The sequence below is a fragment of the Trematomus bernacchii genome, unplaced genomic scaffold (genome assembly GCF_902827165.1).
Source record: "Trematomus bernacchii unplaced genomic scaffold, fTreBer1.1, whole genome shotgun sequence".
NCBI classification, from domain to species: domain Eukaryota; kingdom Metazoa; phylum Chordata; class Actinopteri; order Perciformes; family Nototheniidae; genus Trematomus; species Trematomus bernacchii.
This window is the reverse complement of record NW_022987385.1, coordinates 3,858-25,951: the sequence shown is the minus strand read 5'-3', so window position 1 is coordinate 25,951 and position 22,094 is coordinate 3,858. Positions and strand designations below refer to the sequence as shown.

At 42.4% G+C, this 22,094-nt stretch overlaps 1 protein-coding gene across 1 annotated transcript; it reads right to left on the bottom strand.

Annotated features, from left to right (window-relative positions):
• Positions 1-70: 70 nt before the first annotated feature.
• On the bottom strand, positions 71-18,808 carry LOC117485049. The gene is made up of 2 exons (XM_034133647.1): positions 18,162-18,808; positions 71-951 (listed from the first exon to the last, which is right to left on the bottom strand). Exons 1-2 carry the CDS (start codon positions 18,795-18,797, stop codon positions 334-336), a joined length of 1,254 nt encoding a protein of 417 aa, XP_033989538.1. The 5' UTR covers positions 18,798-18,808; the 3' UTR covers positions 71-333.
• Between the last annotated feature and the right edge of the window lie 3,286 nt (positions 18,809-22,094).

Here is a 22,094-nt window from a genome sequence, read left to right as displayed (position 1 = left end):
TCTCTTCTCTCTCTCTCTCTTTCTCTCTCGCTCTCTCTCTCTCTCTTTCTCTCTCTCTCTCTTCTCTCTCTCTCTCTCTCTCTCTCTCTCTCTCTCTCTCTCTCTCTCTCTCTCTCTCTTGTGATCAGACTCAGATGTTGTGTTTGCATGAATTTCTAACACCCAGAGTTTAAATCCTGTTTCTGAGCCGCTGTATGAAAGAGGACGAGGACAGAGGGAAGTGAAATGAACAGATGCATATTAAGTGTCCCGTGTTCTGGTCCTCAGGGTCACAGTGACTACAGCAACACAGAGCATCAGCAGCAGAACACTGAGCGCTGAGCATCTCACTGCTTAGAAGGTGGAGTGAACCCCAAAGGGGTCTCTGTGCTTAAGGAGGGTCTTGGTTGAAGACAGACACTGATCATTTCTGTCAAAAACTGCACACCAATACTCTCCTGTGTCTTCCAGAGAGACATTAGAAATCACCAATCTCCCATCACTCTCCCTGCGCACATCGCTCCTGATCTGACTAAAAAATAAACTAATGGTTCTTCCTTTGGTTCGGTTCGACTTAAAGAACCAAAATTGATGCTGATACTGTTCCCCATCTTTGCATTTGAGAGTGACTTCTTCTCCCCCTGAGAAGAGCTCTACAGCAGGGGAGGGGAATTTGGGGCACACCAACAGATAATATGTTTTCACAGTATTAAAGGTATTACAAGAGTACAGACCTGCGTGATTTAACGTTACCGATGGTAACACCAGAGAGTAGTTCTGGTCCATTACACCCACAGAGAGGTTATGTTGTCCTTGGTGAATGGTGTCAACTCTAGTCTCCCAATATGGAGGCTTCTTTTCATTGAAACCAGAGTCAGGGCACTGCAGCACAACCGTGTCTTCCACTGAGTGATAGATCCACTCTCTGTCCAGTTGATACTCTACAGTCTCACCACTAACACACTGCTGTTGGTTCATCAGCAGACAGGTGTATTCTCCGAGGTCAGCTGTTGAGAAGTTGGATATACGTAGAGCTGATGTGTTCTTCACCACTTGGTATCTTCCTCTATCATTGTCCATCACTGATGCCGTATTGTCCCCAAAAACTCTGGTCCATATTTTCTGTTCATATCGATAATCCCGTTTGAGCCACTGGACATCCAGGTGGTCAGCTGCTCCACGACAAGGCAGGTCTTTTGTTTCTTCATCTTTCATGTATTCACTCCAGGGCCCATCTATTGAACCACAAACAGTAACTGTGATGTTTTTCTCATGAGTCACTTTGCCCTCAGTCCAGCACTCCTCTTGGTACAGGCCGGAGTCTGAATGGGTCAGGTTGTTGATCTTGTAGGAAGAAGTATCGGCCATGCTGACGAGTCGTTGTTTCAGGTCTTCAGGTACTGAGGAGTTCTGGGGCCAGAGGTCAGAGGTGTTCCACAGGACCAGCTTCTCCTCACCAACACATCTGGAGATCAGGCAGGAGCCGGCCTCCTCTGGGAGCTCGAAGGTGAAAGAGTCTCTTTCCTTTCGGATGATGATGAGTTCTTCAGCGTGAATGTTGCTGATGAGAGCAAACAGCAGCACGGAGAGCTCTGAGACTGCAGCCATTCTGCTCGGAGGTTTCCTCGTGAGTGTTGTGCAAACACTGACACCGCTCACTTATAAGATCTGAGTCAACCCTCAGCAACAGCGTCTCATTGGTGGACCGAAACATGACATCTTTATCTCATCGTCAGTGGAAACTTTGAAGGGTTAGGGTTATCCGTAACAACAACATCTGTTTCCATTTTTGTATGCAGATTACACCCAGATGTATTAAAGCTGCTAACCTCTCTCTCTCTAACACTGGTCTCTCTCTCTCTCTCACTGGTCTCTCTCTCTCTAACACTGGTCTCTCTCTCTCTCTCTCTCACTGGTCTCTCTCTCTCTAACACTGGTCTCTCTCTCTCTCTCACTGGTCTCTCTCTCTCTAACACTGGTCTCTCTCTCTCTCTCACTGGTCTCTCTCTCTCTAACACTGGTCTCTCTCTAACTGCCTCCAGGATATCCAGAAATCGACCATCAACACAGTTTATACAATCATGTAAATTAAACGGTTCAATCATGCTTTTATCACCTCAGAAATATTACAAACATCAGATCCTCCTCTCTACCAAAAACTTGGAAACTGTGATCCATGCTTTCAGTGTCTCTGCATCAGGTACAGCAAATGTTTTGTCCCTGTGTTCCCTTAAAATCAATTCAAACACCATGACACAATTCCATCTGATTAATGATAAAAACTTAGAGGACATTATTCAACTTCTGAAATCCTCCTCCTTCTGCCTTGATATTATTCCAACAGGCTTTTTCAAAAAATGGCCTCAGATCTACTTCATATAGTAAACAAGTCTCTTCACTCAGGTGTTTTTCCACAGTTCCTGAAAACTGCAGTCATTAAACCGCTCTTAAAAAGAATAATCTAGATGCTTCAGTAATGAACAATTACAGGCCCATATCAAACCTGCCATTTCTAGGTAAAATCATTGAAACGGTAGTTTTTCAACAGCTGAGTAATTTCTTGCATTTAAATAACTGTTTCGATGTGTTCCAGTCAGGCTTTCGTCCAACCACAGCACTGAGACTGCTCTTGTTAAGGTCTTCACAGACAGTGGCAGACCTTCAGTGTTAGTATTATTAGATCTCAGCGCTGCGTTTGACACTGTTGACCGCAACATATTACTAGACCGACTGGAAACTGGGTGGGACTTTCGGCAACAGTTCTAAATTGGCTTGAATCCTACTTAAAGGACAGAAACAACTTTGTTTCTATAGGTAAATACACATCTGAATTGACAAATATGACATGTGGGGTTCCTCAAGGCTCCATCTTGGGGCCTCTTCTCTTTAACATCTACATGCTACCACTGGCTCAGATAATGAAAAACAACTAAATAAGTTACCATAGCTATGCGGATGACACACAAATTTACATAACCATTTCACCAGGAGACTATGCTCCAATTCAACACTGAGTAAGTGCATTGAACAAATCAATGAGTGGATGTGTCAGAACTTTCTCCAATTAAACAAAGATAAAACTGAGGTAATGGTTTTTGGAGCGAAGGCAGAACGTGACATATGCGGTGCTTGCTTTCTAGACCGACAACTTTTTGGTGCTTGAAACGAACCGGATTCCGGAGCTTAGAGGCGGCTCCGCTGCGGTGTGAACAGGAAAAAACGGTGCTTTTCAAGCTCCAGCTCCGAACCGGCCCTGGAACCGTGTTGGTGTGAAAGGGGTATAAGAAAGTGGATCAGTCCAGTTCTGAAGTCTTTACACTGGTTCCTCACTAACACTAAGAAAGTGGATCAGTCCAGTTCTGAAGTCTTTACACTGGTTCCTCACTAACACTAAGAAAGTGGATCAGTCCAGTTCTGAAGTCTTACACTGGTTCCTCACTAACACTAAGAAAGTGGATCAGTCCAGTTCTGAAGTCCTTTACACTGGTTCCTCACTAACACTAAGAAAGTGGATCAGTCCAGTTCTGAAGTCTTTACACTGGTTCCTCACTAACACTAAGAAAGTGGATCAGTCCAGTTCTGAAGTCTTTACACTGGTTCCTCACTAACACTAAGAAGTGGATCAGTCCAGTTCTGAAGTCTTTACACTGGTTCCTCACTAACACCAAGAAAGTGGATCAGTCCAGTTCTGAAGTCTTTACACTGGTTCCTCACTAACACTAAGAAAGAGGATCAGTCCAGTTCTGAAGTCTTTTCACTGGTTCCTCACTAACACGGAGAAAGTGGATCAGTCCTGTTCTGAAGTCTTTACACTGGTTCCTCTCTAACACTAAGAAAGTGGATCAGTCCAGTTCTGAAGTCTTTACACTGGTTCCTCACTGACACTAAGAAAGTGGATCAGTCCAGTTCTGAAGTCTTTACACTGGTTCCTCACTAACACTAAGAAAGTGGATCAGTCCAGTTCTGAAGTCTTTACACTGGTTCCTCACTGACACTGAGAAAGTGGATCAGTCCAGTTCTGAAGTCTTTACACTGGTTCCTCACTAACACTCAGAAAGTGGATCAGTCCAGTTCTGAAGTCTTTACACTGGTTCCTCACTAACACCAAGAAAGTGGATCAGTCCAGTTCTGAAGTCTTTACACTGGTTCCTCACTAACACTAAGAAAGTGGATCAGTCCAGTTCTGAAGTCTTTACACTGGTTCCTCACTAACACTAAGAAAGTGGATCAGTCCAGTTCTGAAGTCTTTACACTGGTTCCTCACTAACACTAAGAAAGTGGATCAGTCCAGTTCTGAAGTCTTTAGACTGGTTCCTTACTGACACTAAGAAAGAGGATCAGTCCAGTTCTGAAGTCTTTACACTGGTTCCTCACTGACACTAAGAAAGAGGATCAGTCCAGTTCTGAAGTCTTTACACTGGTTCCTCACTAACACTAAGAAAGAGGATCAGTCCAGTTATGTAGTCTTTACAGTGGTTCCTCACTAACACTAAGAAAGTGGATCAGTCCAGTTCTGAAGTCTTTACACTGGTTCCTCACTGACACTAAGAAACTGGATCAGTCCAGTTCTGACGTCTTTACACTGGTTCCTCACTAACACTAAGAAAGTGGATCAGTCCAGTTCTGAAATCTTTACACTGGTTCCTCAGTGACACTAACGGCCCGTCCACACAGCAGCGTTAAAAAAATCTTCCAACGCTTCTGCCCATTCACTTTGAATGGGGTGACGTCACTTTGCCTCACTTTTCGCCGAACTGCATTGTGGGCAGCAGAGCGGAGATTTTCAGGATTTTCAGGATTCAAAAGTTGAGCAATGTTCAACTTTTGCAGCTGAGGTGGAAGCGTCAGCCAATCAAATCCCGTTTATGCAAATCTGACAGTTCAAGCGCTAGCCAATCAAACCGCGTGTATGCTGGGAGAGACATACCGCAGGTCATTTCCTCATATTCCAAAAAATGGAGGAGAAATTAGCGGTAGGGAATCACCCGGTGCTTTATGACCAGTCCCTATTTACCTACCGGGATACAAACCGGAGGAGCCAGGCATGGAGGGAGGTGGCAGAGACAGTGGTAGGTTTTCGCCTGTTTGGGGAGTTTATATCCATTTTACTTCGGGCTTTTTTGCTTCGTATGTCGGGGGCGGGAGATTCATGTGATTGGTTGTTGGTCGCGTTGCTCGCAAAAAATCCCCAAGCTTCAGATACGCCCACCTCCAAGATTTTTTTAACGCTGCTGTGTGGACGCTCCATAAGAAACTGGATCAGTCCAGTTCTGAAGTCTTTACACTGGTTCCTCACTAACACTAAGAAAGTGAATCAGTCCTGTTCTGAAGTCTTTACACTGGTTCCTCACTAACACTAAGAAAGTGGATCAGTCCAGTTCTGAAGTCTTTACACTGGTTCCTCACTAACACTAAGAAAGTGGATCAGTCCAGTTCTGAAGTCTTTACACTGGTTCCTCACTGACACTAAGAAAGTGGATCAGTCCAGTTCTGAAGTCTTTACACTGGTTCCTCACTAACACTAAGAAAGTGGATCAGTCCAGTTCTGAAGTCTTTACACTGGTTCCTCACTAACACTCAGAAAGTGGATCAGTCCAGTTCTGAAGTCTTTACACTGGTTCCTCACTGACACTAACGGTCCGTCCATACAGCAGCGTTAAAAAAATCTTCCAACGCTTCTGCCCATTCACTTTGAATGGGGTGACGTCACTTTGCCTCACTTTTCGCCGAACTGCATTGTGGGCAGCAGAGCGGAGTTAATCTGCAACAGGCTTTACCACGATGCCATGAGTTATTGATTGTGACTAAATATCGGCACTGCTTTTCTCTCATGTTTTATTTTGGAAGAAGTGATGTGCATGCATAAATTATACTTGTTAAGACTTAGCTTGCAATAATTGCTGCTAATTCAGCCTGTCATCAACAATGTGATGCGTTTGTGACTGTAAAAGGATTTTCTTTTGTCTGCATGCGTCGAGGAATGCTGTTTGGCAGCTGGAGGTATTATGAGGTCTTCAAAAAAACAAATGCATTATTACATTACATTACATTACATTACATTACATCACATTACATTACATCACATTACATTACATCACATTACATTGCATTTAGCTGACACTTTTATCCAAAGCGACTTACAATAAGTGCATTCGACCAAGAAGATACAAACTAGAAGAAAACAGAATCATATAAGTACATCAGGTTTCATAGAGCCAAAACATTTCAAGTGCTACTCAACTAGCTTTAGATAAGCCAGTCCTTTGTTAGTATATAAGTGCTTTGTTAGCAATTCTATCGCTCAAAGTGGAGTCGAAAGAGATGAGTTTTTAGTCTGCGCCGGAAGATGTGTGAGCTTTCTGCTGTCCTGATGTCAATGGGGAGCTCATTCCACCATTTTGGAGCCAAACCCACGTGTTTCTGCTGATGGGAACTTGGGTCCCCCTCGCAGTGCGGGTGCAGCGAGCCGTTTGGCTGATGCAGAGGGGGTTATGGGATGATGCAATGATTCAGCCAATCAGAGACAGGCTCTGGATATATCTGAGACCTGTGATATATTGATGAAAGACAGTATAATAGGGGACCTTTAATACAGTAGGTCAAGGCAAGAGTGACCTTCCTGTTTTCCTTAGAATGGAAGACAAAGATTTACCATTAACCAACAAAGGTAGGCTCATGGTTATTTTCCAAAGATCAGACAACAATGAGCATCTGGTTATTATAACAGCCTTTCTCTCCCTTTCTCCTTGAAGACGTCTAGATTTCAGTAACACTACTCCCCTAGATTCGGAGTACTTGCAGTGGAGGTGCAGTTCCCAGAAAATAGAAGTAAACATGTTGATTCACGATTCGCCTTGTTTGGCCCTGAAAGGGGCCGACTTGTTGCTGCAATCTTTATTTCTCATATTTTCCATGACTGTGTGGGATACTGTGCAGCCAATCACATGTGTTATCCATTATCTCGTGCTGTAGCCATGGCCTCATTCTTTTCCCCCCAGTTGGATATTATAGACAACTTTGTAACACATTGAGTTGCTTATTGTCAGCTTGTGTTTGTGATACTTTGTGATACCAGGTGATAACATTTTGCATTGTGTCCAAGCTTCATTATGAGGCCATATGTGTCGTCTATTATCTATTATTTGTCTACGTTGCCTACACTTCAGATCCCTAGTGATGGATTAAGTTCTGATTGGTTGCTCAACATCTTGTGCACTCTGGATCTGATCCTGTGTTTATTGAACCTCCCAGAGTCAGCGGAGGAATAGGCAGAACATCATCAAATTTAATTCATTGCATGATTGACCTCAGTTTGAGGACATACTTGCATTCAGCTGTTTTTCTTTATTGGCTATGCTATTTGCTCTGAAGTAGGAATGGCAATGTCTATTCATTGGCCTGTTCAGTTGGTCAACGTAAATATCTCACAAACTATTCGATTTTTCCTGAAATGTCGTACAGACATTCATTGTCTTCAGAGGATAACTCCTAGCAACGTTGGTGATCCTCTGACTTTGCCTCTAGTGCCACAAACAGGTTGAATTTGTCAAGTATCTTAACAATTATTAATTGGATAGCAGCGGAGACTGGTACAGAAATCTGTGTTAACGTTGCTGGACAATGATTTGTAAAAACCTCGATTACCTCGGCTTTCATCTAGCGCCCTTTTAGGATGAAAACCAAGCATAGTTTCTGACTTAAAAACCTACAAAACTAAGGGCTTTGCTATTATCCTCAGCTTTATATTAGCATGATAACTCCCGTCTCAAGATTAAAGTAAACAGATATGGTTCTAAACTGTATTGAAGTAAACATGTATTATTTTGAATTGTATTTTAGTGAACATGTATTGTTTGAACTGTTTTAAGTAATCCCATCTCACTTACAACTCACTGACCCAGAGATCCTGTTACACACACATACACCTCCTCCCACCAGCACACACACATATTCTTTTCAAGGTCCTTTCTGGGCATCAATATATCTGTGTACAATGTTTGGTTGTCTGGGAAAGAATAGTTTGTGTGAAATATTCCTTGGAAAAGTAAAGGAGTGAATATAGGTGCAGAGATAAGATTGACTCTGTCCTTGTGTACTTCCGAATCTCACGCTCTGCTCAGAAGAAAAAATACTTCTTCCCAGAACTCTGATTCTCTGTATTGGACCAGACCAGAAGTGAATCCAACCAGTAAAAACACCTGGGGGAGTGAGCAGCTCACACAGCTCCTCCCCACGGACTCTCTGATTCGCTTCAGAGTAAAATGGGAAGGAAGAGTCGACCCATCTCCGCCCCAAAATATGGATATGAATACTGTTGTTTATGCATGTAAAATACTTCCTGTTTCTGACTGGCTGGTCCCAATACCTGTATTGCACGGCGGTAGAACTGGAAGTCCGGAGTACTCTGTAAACTTGTATACGTGTTTTGTTTTTTACCAGTCAAATCTGATTATTGTTATAACCTTTATTCCGGTGTTTTGACTTCCTTCTTTTATTAAATATAACCAGGCTCACAAACGAACGGCGCGTAGCGGAGGTGGGCTTTAAGCCACCACCACAGTGTTTGCTACAACAATTATGGTGACCCCGATGTCCTGCGTGCTGGTCTCTAGAAGGAAACACCGACAGCCAGCGGACGGAATTCAGTCCAGGGGAGGACACCTCGACACCGCTGACAACTAAACCGTGGCCATATACAAAAGGTGAGCAGACACCCCTTTTGATTACCAAAATCTGTGATTGACTATACTACAACATTTTAGAGTTGTCAGCGGCGTTCTCAGTGTTCTTAGTCACGGTAAGAAATACAATACATATTCTAGTTGGGAAAGTGCTTAGAGTCAGTAAGGGTTATACGGTTGCCTCGTTAGGGCTTTAAATGTGTAGACTGCGAGGACGTAAAAAACAGATGGGTTAAAGTCCCCGCAAATCAAGTAAGGATTATGCGGTTGCCTCGTGGGTAAAAGGTTGTTATAAAGAACTTCCTATTGAATAACAATCGAGTGGGCAATCCCTCTTTGACAATTGCTAGAATTGTTATATGTGGGTGATACGAGAGGAGAGATGCGCGACTTCCAACTAACCATTTGGAACGACCGGATCTCATCACAACTCTTGCTGTGGGGTTAATCAGGCTCATTAAACGTGACGATAAAGACATTTTGTTGACTGGGTTCCGACTCCTTGCCTGAAGCCGCAGCCGCCGTAAGGGGGTTGTAGAAGCTTGCTTCAGGAAGTCACGCTATCTGTTGAAATATACATCGCACAATAAAAATCTGCCTGACTGTACGGGGATAAATATATGTAAAACTGCAAACATAATTTAAGAACACCACTCTGTACACAGTACATACTTAGAAAAAAAGTAGTACACGGAGATAGAATTCAGATAGTACGAAGTCATAGTCTGGAAGGCTGAATGTGACGATAAAGGATTTTTGTGGTTTGGGATTAAACTCCATGTAAGTGTCGCATCTCTAAATAGGGGTGTTGAAGCACGCTTAAAAACCGCAATTATCTGTTGGAATAAACATCGTACAAAAAGCCGGACAGACTGTATAAGGGAATAAACTCTGTGTGATTTTTTACGTCAAATCTGTGTAATAATTGAAAGGAAACAGCTGAAGTAGTTGAGTGGAGATAAACTGTGCTGAGCTCCACCAAGCAGGGGAAGCTCATTCGTGTTCAGGTGCTGCCCTCTGGTGGCGAACAGGGTGTGTAACAATATTCTGCATTGTTTCACGCTGGACAACTTTAAATTTCGGACAAGGCATTCCAATAAATACAATAAGGACGTTAAGAGTAAAGACAAGAATTGTCCAGTATATTAAATAAATACAAGCGAACACATATCAACCTAGTCAGATAATAGAAACTAAGTCAATCATGGAAGGAGAGTTTGAAAAGAGTGATTTAGGCGTTCCAATTTCCGGAAGCTTCCGCGAGCAATGGGAACAGACTGAGAGATTGATTTTCAGTGGAATCAAAAAAAAAAAAAGTATTTGTGGCTGAAGTGAAGCTCATTCCTGGTCAGGTGCTAACATCTGGTGGCCAACAGGGTGTTGCACAAAACAAACAGAGACTAATGATAAATTAAGGTTTGGCTCCATCTGCTGGACATATTGTATATTATATTATATTTAGAATTTGAACGAGAAGAACCACAACTAGGCGTCCCAGTACCAGGGAGTCTACGAGAACAGTGGGGGCAGACAGAGAGATTGATCGTTAGTGGGATAGAACTGGGGGACCGGAAGAAGGCTGATATTTAATGACTGATATATTAGTAATAATAATATATAATATATAACTGCTATTTAATAACTGATATATAAGGCTCGATATTTCTGAAAATGAGAACACCGTTAACGGCATTCTATTTCAGAAAAAGGGGGGATGTAGGTAAATACTGATGTACATAAGTATCACACTGGACAGAGTTGACAGTTCCAAATGCTCGTCATGAAGTCCACTGACTTGCTGCCCGCCGTAACAGATGACACTCTTAAAGAAGCACAGGAAGCAGGCTCTTTACTGCTTTGCAAGAAATATAGTACTCAGAGAGATGTGCTTTTCCAGACACTGAAGAAAGCAAAATTCCATGACTTGTCGCTATCAGGACTGTTAGGAAAAAACATCAGGCAATATGTATGTGAGATTATTACGTTTTTAAGAGAAATTGATACATTTAAAATAATCTAGAGTTTTTGTTTTGTTTTGTTTTGTTTGTTTGTTTGTTTTTTGTTTGTTTTTGTTTTATTTGTTTTGTTTATTGTTTTCTGCATAGTCTCTTGTCCACACTCCAGTCTAGTTGGTGGCGGTAATGCACCTACAAGTTGGTTTGCCAACCGCCAATAAACACTAAAGAAGTAGAAGAGATGAGTTCAAAACCATATTTCCAGCAATTTAAGGGCTTGGTATGAGACTTCTCCACACAGGTTGCTGACGCCAAAGGGGGACCCGAGAAACACGAGGCCAACACAGCAGAGTTCGTCTGGCTGAAAGTCATCAGGCCTAAGTGGCTCAACCCCAGGTTTTCCGGCCCCTACCGAGTGACCCAAAGGACCTCCCATGCCGTCCGCCTAGAAGGAAAGGGAGACAACTGGTACCACTGGAGCCAGTGTGCGGTCGGGAAAACACCTGCGAGAACCCTAGATGACATCAGGACAGATCTGGCCATCGTCAAAGCAGTCGACCCAGAAGGCGTCATCAGCGGACCGGAGGAGGAGGATCGGGAGGACATCTCTCCAGCAGTCGACCCAGAAGGCGCCATCAGCGGACCGGAGGAGGAGGATTGGGAATACATCTCTCCAGCATCGACCCGGAAGCCGCCATCAGCGGGCCGGAGGAGGAGAATCGGGAAGACATCTCTCCAGCATCAACCCGGAAGCCGCCATCAGCGGGCCGGAGGAGGAGAATCCAAAAGACATCTCTCTAGCAGGCAGCCCAGAAGCCGCCGTCAGCGGGCTGGGGGGACAAAGACACGGCAAACCAAGACGGCACAGGGGACTCCACTTCCCGCTGAAACAGGTTGATATAGCCGGTGTGGAACTTTGTTTTAACAATCCATTTTTTGAGGAACTTTGTCTTAACAATCCATTTTTTGAGGAACTCTGAACTTTGGTTTTATATCCCATTATTTGAGGGATTGGTATATTTTTGCCCATTATTTTGGGGACTTGATTTATCCCATAATTTAAGGGATTTGTTTATTTTTATTCTACAGAACTATGTGTTAAAGGTTCCAGGAAATGTTGAAGGGTTCTTTTGGGGCAGACACAGGAATCTCTCTTCAGACTCCGAGCAACACGAGTACCTTTCAGAGGCGCTTAGAAAACCTCAGTGAGATAGGTAATAAAACCCGGGTATCTCCCTCACCCCTGCTAACTTGGATCAGTTGGTGGAAGACTACTGATATATGTGGGGACCCGCATTTACCATTTAAAACCTATAGCTTAAAATCAATCACTAACCAAGTTGGGAGTAACTCCTGTTTTACTTTCCAAATAGGCCCTTTTATCATTACTCAACATCTGGACGAGGGTAGATGTCTATTTACATACTCCTCGTACTCAAGAGGGTTTTGGCATATCTGGGTCTCAATCTCCCTCAGGGGGCACGTTTTGTATTCTGGGGAACCAAGGTACGATCGCATTGACCATTGGTAATATACGGTTTAAAGATACCAGAAGAATTGGAGCTAACAGCATAATTATGTACGGGCAGTGGAGAATGGTAGCGGGCCTGGGCCTCCTACTTACCATTATGGTAACGATAATTTTCGTTGTCTGTAAAACTAATGATGTTCTTTCTCCAACTCCCGCCCCAGAGGAAGAGATAGTAAGGACCAAAAGAGGGACTAGAGTAGCGAGCCTTATGTCCCCAAAAAGAACCTTCACTCTCCAAGAAGGTAGCGACGGAATAGTGGACATAGATCTGTGCGCAATCGCCCCATGTTCCAACTCTGACAAATCATACTCAGGTCTCGCTAAATATGTCTGCCTCACCCCAACAGTCTTCTAATTTCTGTGGCTACTTTTATTGCCATTTTAGTGACATGTGGTTGTTGTTGTGTGCCTTGTATCCGCTCATTGTGTGTTAGACTCATCAGTTCCACCATTGAGGGAAAAGCTGCCCCTTCCCCTTCGTACCAGATGCCCTTGTTGGCTTACGCGTCGGAGGGGGAAGAGTATGATGACTCAGCCGACAAGGACACATTTTTTTAACATATTTTGGTCTCCCTCCACTGTCATAAGAAGTTGTTATGGTGGACTGTTCCTAAAGGTTTAAAGTGCTTTAAATCCCAGCTTCTGATGGATTTATATAAATGTTGGGACAGACACAGTAGAAAAGAATGACAGTGGTTATGTTTCAAATGCTGTGTATATGTTGATCTCGTGAGGTGAGATCAAAAGAGGGATTAAAGGTAACAGATATGGTTCTAAACTGTATTGAAGTAAACATGTATTATTTTGAATTGTATTTTAGTAAACATGTATTGTTTGAACTGTTTTAAGTAATCCCATCTCACTTACAACTCACTGACCCAGAGATCCTGTTACACACACATACACCTCCTCCCACCAGCACACACACATATTCTTTTCAAGGTACTTTCTGGGCATCAATATATCTGTGTACAATGTTTGGTTGTCTGGGAAAGAATAGTTTGTGTGAAATATTCCTTGGGAAAGTAAAGGAGTGAATATCGGTGCAGAGATAAGATTGACTCTGTCCTTGTGTACTTCCGAATCTCACGCTCTGCTCAGAAGAAAAAATACTTCTTCCCAGAACTCTGATACTCTGTATTGGACCCGACCAGAAGTGAATCCAACCAGTAAAAACACCTGGGGGAGTGAGCAGCTCACACAGCTCCTCCCCACGGACTCTCTGATTCGCTTCAGAGTAAAATGGGAAGGAAGAGTCGACACATCTCCGCCCCAAAATATGGATATGAATACTGTTGTTTATGCATGTAAAATACTTCCTGTTTCTGACTGGCTGGTCCCAATACCTGTATTGCACGGCGGTAGAACTGGAAGTCCGGAGTACTCTGTAAACTTGTATACGTGTTTTGTTTTTTACCAGTAAAATCAGATTATTGTTATAACCTTTATTCCGGTGTTTTGAATTCCTTCTCTTATTAAATATAACCAGGCTCACAAACGAACGGCGCGTAGCGGAGGTGGGCTTTAAGCCACCACCACAGTGTTTGCTACAACAAGATGCATTTCAGCAGCACGTTGTTTTACCAAACACATAATGTTCTTTGTTAAAAGGTTAGTTGATAACTGCCACGAGTATAGAACTGTTGGAAGTGACAATACACTTTTGAGTCCAATTGTTTTAGTGTTTTGGGACCCTTTAGAGACAATTCAACTAAATGAGTAACCTGTAGTAACCCACAGTCAACACTCAACTCAGAAAGGATTGCTTTCTCTCATGTCAGGTTTTGTTATTTTGTTAATTTATGTAGACTTAAGTTTTTTCTTAAAGGGGACCTATCATGCAAAATGCACTTTTGTACGTCTTTTCTACATGAATATGTGTCCCCGGTGTTCCAGGGAACTCACCAAGTGTCAGAAAACACAACCCTCTCTATTTTCCTGCATACCCAAATCTCTAAAAAAGGGGCTGCAACGGATCTGATAAAAACTGATCCAGATTTGAACACTGTCCTGACGTCAGGACGGTGGCGCTACGGCTATTGGGCCAACTCCACCAATCAGGAGGAGACAGCCACGGCCATTGCCGTTCGAAAGCGCTGGAGACGCTGTAGTACATATGCCAGGCCTGTAGGTGGTGCTGTTCTCACAGAATCAGCCCTTGCAAAAACAGGGATAAAAAAGTGCAAATTGAGCGAAATGAGGCATGGCTAAAATGCATGATCTGTTTGGTATTTTGAAAAAAAAAAAGTATAAATATGCCTTATATAGGTATGGTCCTACACTATATTATTATAATATAGCATGATAGGTCCACTTTAAAGTGGACCTATCATGCTATATTTGAATTCATTTCGCTCAATTTGCACTTTTTTTAGCTCTGCTCTGCAAGGGCAGATTCAGTGAGAACAGCACTATCTACAGGCCTGGCATATGTACTACAGCGTCTCCAGCGCTTTCGAACGGCAATGGCCGTGGCTGTCTCCTCCTGATTGGTGGAGTTGGCCCAATAGCCGTAGCGCCACCGTCCTGACGTCAGGACAGTGTTCAAATCTGGATCAGTTTTTATCAGATCCGTTGCAGCCCCTTTTTTTAGAGATTTGGGTATGGAGGAAAATAGAGAGGGTTGTGTTTTCTGACACTTGGTGAGTTCCCTGGAACACCGGGGACACATATTCATGTAGAAAAGACGTACAAAAGTGCATTTTGCATGATAGGTCCCCTTTAAGTAACTTCATTTGCATTTAAAAATACACGTAGGAGTAAGTAAGTATTGTGCAATGTGACACAATTACTTGACATAAAATACACACTGTTTTCACACACACATGTAAATATATCTAATATGTAAAAGAATTGCATCAGTGGAGCTTTTTGTATTTTGTTGTACACAGTGAGTGTGTGTACCCAACAGACATGAAGAGTCATTTGTGCTGGGGACGCTGGGGACTTTTTAAAAGTATAACTTATAAATGTTCTTAAAACTAGCGTGGACAAATACATGTAATAAACAAGAACACTGGTTTAGTGTCAAGATGATTTGATCACTTTTAATATAAAATGAACAGGGTGGGGGCACTGCACTTTACTCTCTGAAACGACCCAACAACATGCAGCAGTGTTGTTTGTCTGTTAGTCTGAAGTAAATGTTGTCTTGTTCTTTATCTTCCTCTCAGAGAACCAGAGTGTGTAGTTCACATGTTCAACACTCTTTAAGAAAAGACGGAGGTCATTGGCTTCCTCGATAACTCTGACTCTGTGAACCCTGTCTATATATAGTAAGGAAATGAGTGTGTACAAAAAAAAGAGTGGAGCGCAATACAGTTTTATTTCTATCTGAAAAAGTGTCCCCCCCCCACTTTGAGAACAGAGTGATCCGAGGCTCCAGTCCTTCACTCTGTGACGCTGTTCTTCCATATCTCAGGATCTCAGTGGTTTTGGCTCCATTTCCTCTCACATCTCTCTGAAAGAAGGCCATGAAACCTCCTCAAACTTCCCCTTATAATCCAACTAACCCTTTAACCTGTTAAGCCCCATAGCCCTCGCCTGATAGACCCAGAAGGACCCCCGAATTGGTGAATCTCTTATAAAGAAACAGAAGAGAGAAAGAGCTTCTGTGCGTCAGAGGGTCAAAGTTGAGATACTTATCGAGGAGAATTGACTAAAATACACTTCATTTCTTTGCATTTAATTGTAAACAACTGTCACAAAGTAGTGTTTGGACCAACCTTCGTCATGAGTTTGTTTTAAATACTAACATTTCAATATTAACTGTCACAAAAAATAGGCACATTTTTATTAAATGGTGAACAAATATCTCCAATGTGCCCTTTTATGCATTTGAGCCCCTTCCCCTCTGACGTACTCTAATGTGTGCAGAGTAGTTACTGAGCATATAACAAACATCTCTCCATGGGGGGCAATCATCTGACTTTAATCATGTAGAAAGATATATGTTTATCTCAGCTTACAATTACTTCAATAAAAGAGAGAGAGAAAATGAATAAGAATAATACTTTATAATCATAATGTCCTGAAGTGTGGCCTCGTTACAAAGAGAAGCATCTGATAGGAGGGAAAGGATTCATCATTTCATCGACTTTGTGGACGTTACTTTAGAATATGAGTTAGTCATTTGAAAAGCTCTGTTGTAAATAATAATATTATAATGATCACAAAACAGCAAGAAGGGTCTTCCAGGTTTGATTGGTTGTAATCTTTATTATACAGACACTTGATAACTGATAGATATACCAAGGTATGAGAACACATGATATAACACTGACACCATGACAGATACAGGACTTATGAAATGCATCAAACATAAATCACATTCTTTCACATCGAATTCAAAGAAAATCACAATTATTTGATTTGAAATAAAACATCAGAATAAAAACACAGGATTAAAAATAAGGGGATTAAAATCATTGAATGTGAAAGCGATGTTTAAAAGGTTGATAAGTGAACATTTAACAATATCTATGAAAACAACACGGAGCAGAGCGGAGCAGGGATCCTAACATCACAAGTCTTTACAAGAAGAGCAAAACACACATATATTTACAATATACAAGAATATATTCATACTAAACTAAATATATGTTTATATTAATAACAATATCTTTATTTACTTTCAACATTTAAAACCCTCTTTTCTCTGTATTTTGGGATATTTATATTTTTGGGTGTTTATATATTTTAATTACTTTCTGAAGTTTCACCTTTTCTATTTTTTAAACGGTCAAATAATTTATAAACCTTAATATTAATAATAATGATGATGTTACATGTTGCCGATGAGGTAATCTAGTTCGTAATGATATCTATGAGAGAGAAGAGAGGAGAGAGAGGACAGAGAAATAGAGAGAGAGAGAAGAGAGAAGTAGATAAAAAGAAGTAGAGAGATTAGAAAAGAGAGACGAGAGAAAGAGAAAGAGATGAAAGAGAAGAAGAGAAGCAAGAGAGGCAGATAAAAGAAAAAAAACAGAAAGAGAAAGAGTGAAAGAAGGAGAGAGAGAGAATAGGAAGGAGATAGGTAGATCCTCTCTCTCTATCCTCTCACGCGACTCTAAAAACTCGTACATCCTCTATGATCTATCTCTCTCAACTCTCTCTCTCTCTCTCTCTCTCTCTCTTCTTCTCTCGATCTCTCTCTCTCTCTCTCTCTCTCTCTCTCTCTCTCTTGTGATCAGACTCAGATGTTGTGTTTGCATGAATTTCTAACACCCAGTGTTTAAATCCTGTTTCTGAGCCGCTGTATGAAAGAGGACGAGGACAGAGGGAAGTGAAATGAACAGATGCATATTAAGTGTCCCGTGTTCTGGTCCTCAGGGTCACAGTGACTACAGCAACACAGAGCATCAGCAGCAGAACACTGAGCGCTGAGCATCTCACTGCTTAGAAGGTGGAGTGAACCCCAAAGGGGTCTCTGTGCTTCAGGAGGGTCTTGGTTGAAGACAGACACTGAATATTTATGTCAAAAACTGCACACCAATACTCTCCTGTGTCTTCCAGAGAGACATTAGAAATCACCAATCTCTCATCACTCTCCCTGCGCACATTGCTCCTGAACTGACTATAAAATAAACTAATGGTTCTTCCTTTGGTTCGGTTCGACTTAAAGAACCAAAATTGATGCTGATACTGTTCCCCATCTTTGCATTTGAGAGTGACTTCTTCTCCCCCTGAGAAGAGCTCTACAGCAGGGGGGGGGAATTTGGGGCACACCAACAGATAATATGTTTTCACAGTATTAAAGTTAATACAAGAGTACCAACCTGAGTGATTTAACGTTACCGATGGTAACACCAGAGAGTAGTTCTGGTCCATTACACCCACAGAGAGGTTATGTTGTCCTTGGTGAATGTTGTCGACTCTAGTCTCCCAATGTGGAGGCTTCTTTTCATTGAAACCAAAGTCAGGGCACTGCAGCACAGCCGTGTCTTCCACTGAGTGATAGATACTCTCTGGGTCCAGCTTATACACTCCAGGGTTACTGCGAACACACTGCTGTTGGTTCATCAGCAGACAGGTGTATTCTCCGAGGTCAGCTGTTGAGAAGTTGGATATACGTAGAGCTGATGTGTTCTTCACCACTTGGTATCTTCCTCTATCATTGTCCATCACTGATGCCGTATTGTCCCCAAAAACTCTGGTCCATATTTTCTGTTCATATCGATAATCCCGTTTGAGCCACTGGACATCCAGGTGGTCAGCTGCTCCACGACAAGGCAGGTCTTTTGTTTCTTCATCTTTCATGTATTCACTCCAGGACCCATGTATTGAACCACAAACAGTAACTGTGATGTTTTTCTCATGAGTCACTTTGCCCTCAGTCCAGCACTCCTCTTGGTACAGGCCGGAGTCTGAATGGGTCAGGTCGTTGATCTTGTAGGAAGAAGTATCGGCCATGCTGACGAGTCGTTGTTTCAGCTCTTCAGGTACTGAGGAGCTCTGGGGCCAGAGGTCAGAGGTGTTCCACAGGACCAGCTTCTCCTCACCAACACATCTGGAGATCAGGCAGGAGCCGGCCTTCTCTGGGAGCTCGAAGGTGAGAGAGCTCCTTTCCCCTCGGATGACGATGAGTTCTTCAGCGTGAATGTTGCTGATGAGAGCAAACAGCAGCACGGAGAGCTCTGAGACTGCAGCCATTCTGCTCGGAGGTTTCCTCGTGAGTGTTGTGCAAACACTGACACCGCTCACTTATAAGATCTGAGTCAACCCTCAGCAACAGCGTCTCATTGGTGGACCGAAACATGACATCTTTATCTCATCGTCAGTGGAAACTTTGAAGGGTTTGAGTTATCCGTAACAACAACATCTGTTTCCATTTTTTTATGCAGATTACACCCAGATGTATTAAAGCTGCTAACCTCTCTCTCTCTAACACTGGTCTCTCTCTCTCTCACTGGTCTCTCTCTCTCTAACACTGGTCTCTCTCTCTCTCTCACTGGTCTCTCTCTCTCTAACACTGGTCTCTCTCTCTCTAACACTGGTCTCTCTCTCTCTCTCACTGGTCTCTCTCTCTCTAACACTGGTCTCTCTCTCTCTCTCTCACTGGTCTCTCTCTCTCTAACACTGATCTCTCTCTCTCTCACTGGTCTCTCTCTCTCTAACACTGGTCTCTCTCTCTCTCTCTCACTGGTCTCTCTCTCTCTCTCTCACTGGTCTCTCTCTCTCTAACACTGGTCTCTCTCTAACTGCCTCCAGGATATCCAGAAATCGACCATCAACACAGTTTATACAGTCGTACACAGTTTATACAGTAAGGTCTTCACAGACATTGGCAGAACTTCAGTGTTAGTATTATTAGATCTCAGTGCTGCGTTTGACACTGTTGACCACAACATATTACTAGACCGACTGGAAACTGGGTGGGACTTTCGGCAACAGTTCTAAATTGGTTTGAATCCTACTTAAAGGACAGAAACAACTTTGTTTCTATAGGTAAATACACATCTGAATTGACAAATATGACATGTGGGGTTCCTCAAGGCTCCATCTTGGGGCCTCTTCTCTTTAACATCTACATGCTACCACTGGCTCAGATAATGAAAAACAACAAAATAAGTTACCATAGCTATGCGGATGACACACACATTTACATAACAATTTCACCAGGAGACTATGCTCCAATTCAAACACTGAGTAAGTGCATTGAACAAATCAATGAGTGGATGTGTCAGAACTTTCTCCAATTAAACAAAGATAAAACTGAGGTAATGGTTTTTGGAGCCAAGGCAGAACGTATAAAAGTTAGCGCTGAGCTTCAGTCTGCAATGTTCAAAACAACAGATAAAGCCAGACATCTAGGTGTAGTCATGGACTCTGACCTGAGTTTCAACAGTCACATTAAAACAGTTACTAAATCAGCCTACTATCACCTAAAGAACATATCTAGGATTAAAAGACTAATGTCACAGCAGGATTTGGAAAAACTTGTCCATGCTTTTATCTTCAGTAGACTGGACTACTGTAATGGTGTCTTCACAGGTCTCACTAAAACATCTATTAGAAAGCTGCAGCTGATTCAGAACGCCGCTGCTCGAGTCCTCACTAACACTAAGAAAGTGGATCACATCACTCCTGTTCTGAAGTCTTTACACTGGTTCCTCACTAACACTAAGAAAGAGGATCAGTCCAGTTCTGAAGTCTTTACACTGGTTCCTCACTAACACTAAGAAAGTGGATCAGTCCAGTTCTGAAGTCTTTACACTGGTTCCTCACTAACACTAAGAAAGTGGATCAGTCCAGTTCTGAAGTCTTTACACTGGTTCCTCACTAACACTAAGAAAGTGGATCAGTCCAGTTCTGAAGTCTTTACACTGGTTCCTCACTAACACTAAGAAAGTGGATCAGTCCAGTTCTGAAGTCTTTACACTGGTTCCTCACTAACACTAAGAAACTGGATCAATCCAGTTCTGAAGTCTTTACACTGGTTCCTCACTAACACTAAGAAAGTGGATCAGTCCAGTTCTGAAGTCTTTACACTGGTTCCTCACTAACACTAAGAAAGAGGATCAGTCCAGTTCTGAAGTCTTTACACTGGTTCCTCACTAACACTAAGAAAGAGGATCAGTCCAGTTCTGAAGTCTTTACACTGGTTCCTCACTAACACTAAGAAAGTGGATCAGTCCAGTTCTGAAGTCTTTACACTGGTTCCTCACTAACACTAAGAAAGAGGATCAGTCCAGTTCTGAAGTCTTTACACTGGTTCCTCACTAACACTAAGAAAGTGGATCAGTCTAGTTCTGAAGTCTTTACACTGGTTCCTCACTAACACTAAGAAAGTGGATCAGTCTAGTTCTGAAGTCTTTACACTGGTTCCTCACTAACACTAAGAAAGTGGATCAGTCCAGTTCTGAAGTCTTTACACTGGTTCCTCACTAACACTAAGAAAGTGGATCAGTCCAGTTCTGAAGTCTTTACACTGGTTCCTCACTAACACTAAGAAAGTGGATCAGTCCAGTTCTGAAGTCTTTACACTGGTTCCTCACTAACACTAAGAAAGTGGATCAGTCCAGTTCTGAAGTCTTTACACTGGTTCCTCACTAACACTAAGAAACTGGATCAATCCAGTTCTGAAGTCTTTACACTGGTTCCTCACTAACACTAAGAAAGTGGATCAGTCCAGTTCTGAAGTCTTTACACTGGTTCCTCACTAACACTAAGAAAGAGGATCAGTCCAGTTCTGAAGTCTTTACACTGGTTCCTCACTAACACTAAGAAAGTGGATCAGTCTAGTTCTGAAGTCTTACACTGGTTCCTCACTAACACTAAGAAAGTGGATCAGTCTAGTTCTGAAGTCTTTACACTGGTTCCTCACTAACACTAAGAAAGTGGATCAGTCTAGTTCTGAAGTCTTTACACTGGTTCCTCACTGACACGCAACTGAAAGTCTGATAGGGTGAGGAAGATAGTCACAGCAAACAGAACAAGAATCGACAACTCCACCCGCTGCTCACTCCTTTCCTGTAAAATACAGGTCCAGCCCACACATATGCTCCATCAAGACAGTGCACTTACAACTGCAATAAGCATGTTAATGTTAATCTAATACAGCTCCGGCGATCCACTAGCAGCCCCCGCCCCGCGGTGGTTTTGAAATGCTCCCGATTTCTGAGGTCTCAAGGTTGGCAAGGATGCCAACAACTGTGTGAGTGTTCAGCATCAGCTGAGGTGAATACAGAGAGTTACGTGTATCAGTGGACATGTGTATTTCCTCTTCAAGTTTCAAGTGTGGAGGATTTATTGTCATGTGCACATTAGCTACAGAGTAGATATGACTCCTCCAACAGAGCAACATGAATATATTTAGGACATAAAACTAAACCAGATGAAATAGAGCATGAACAAAATCCCTTTCTCTCCGTTAGGGCTTTCTCCAGTTCACAGTCCACTTAAGGTATTTAAGGTATTTGCATTAAGGTATATCTCCACACTTTTTCC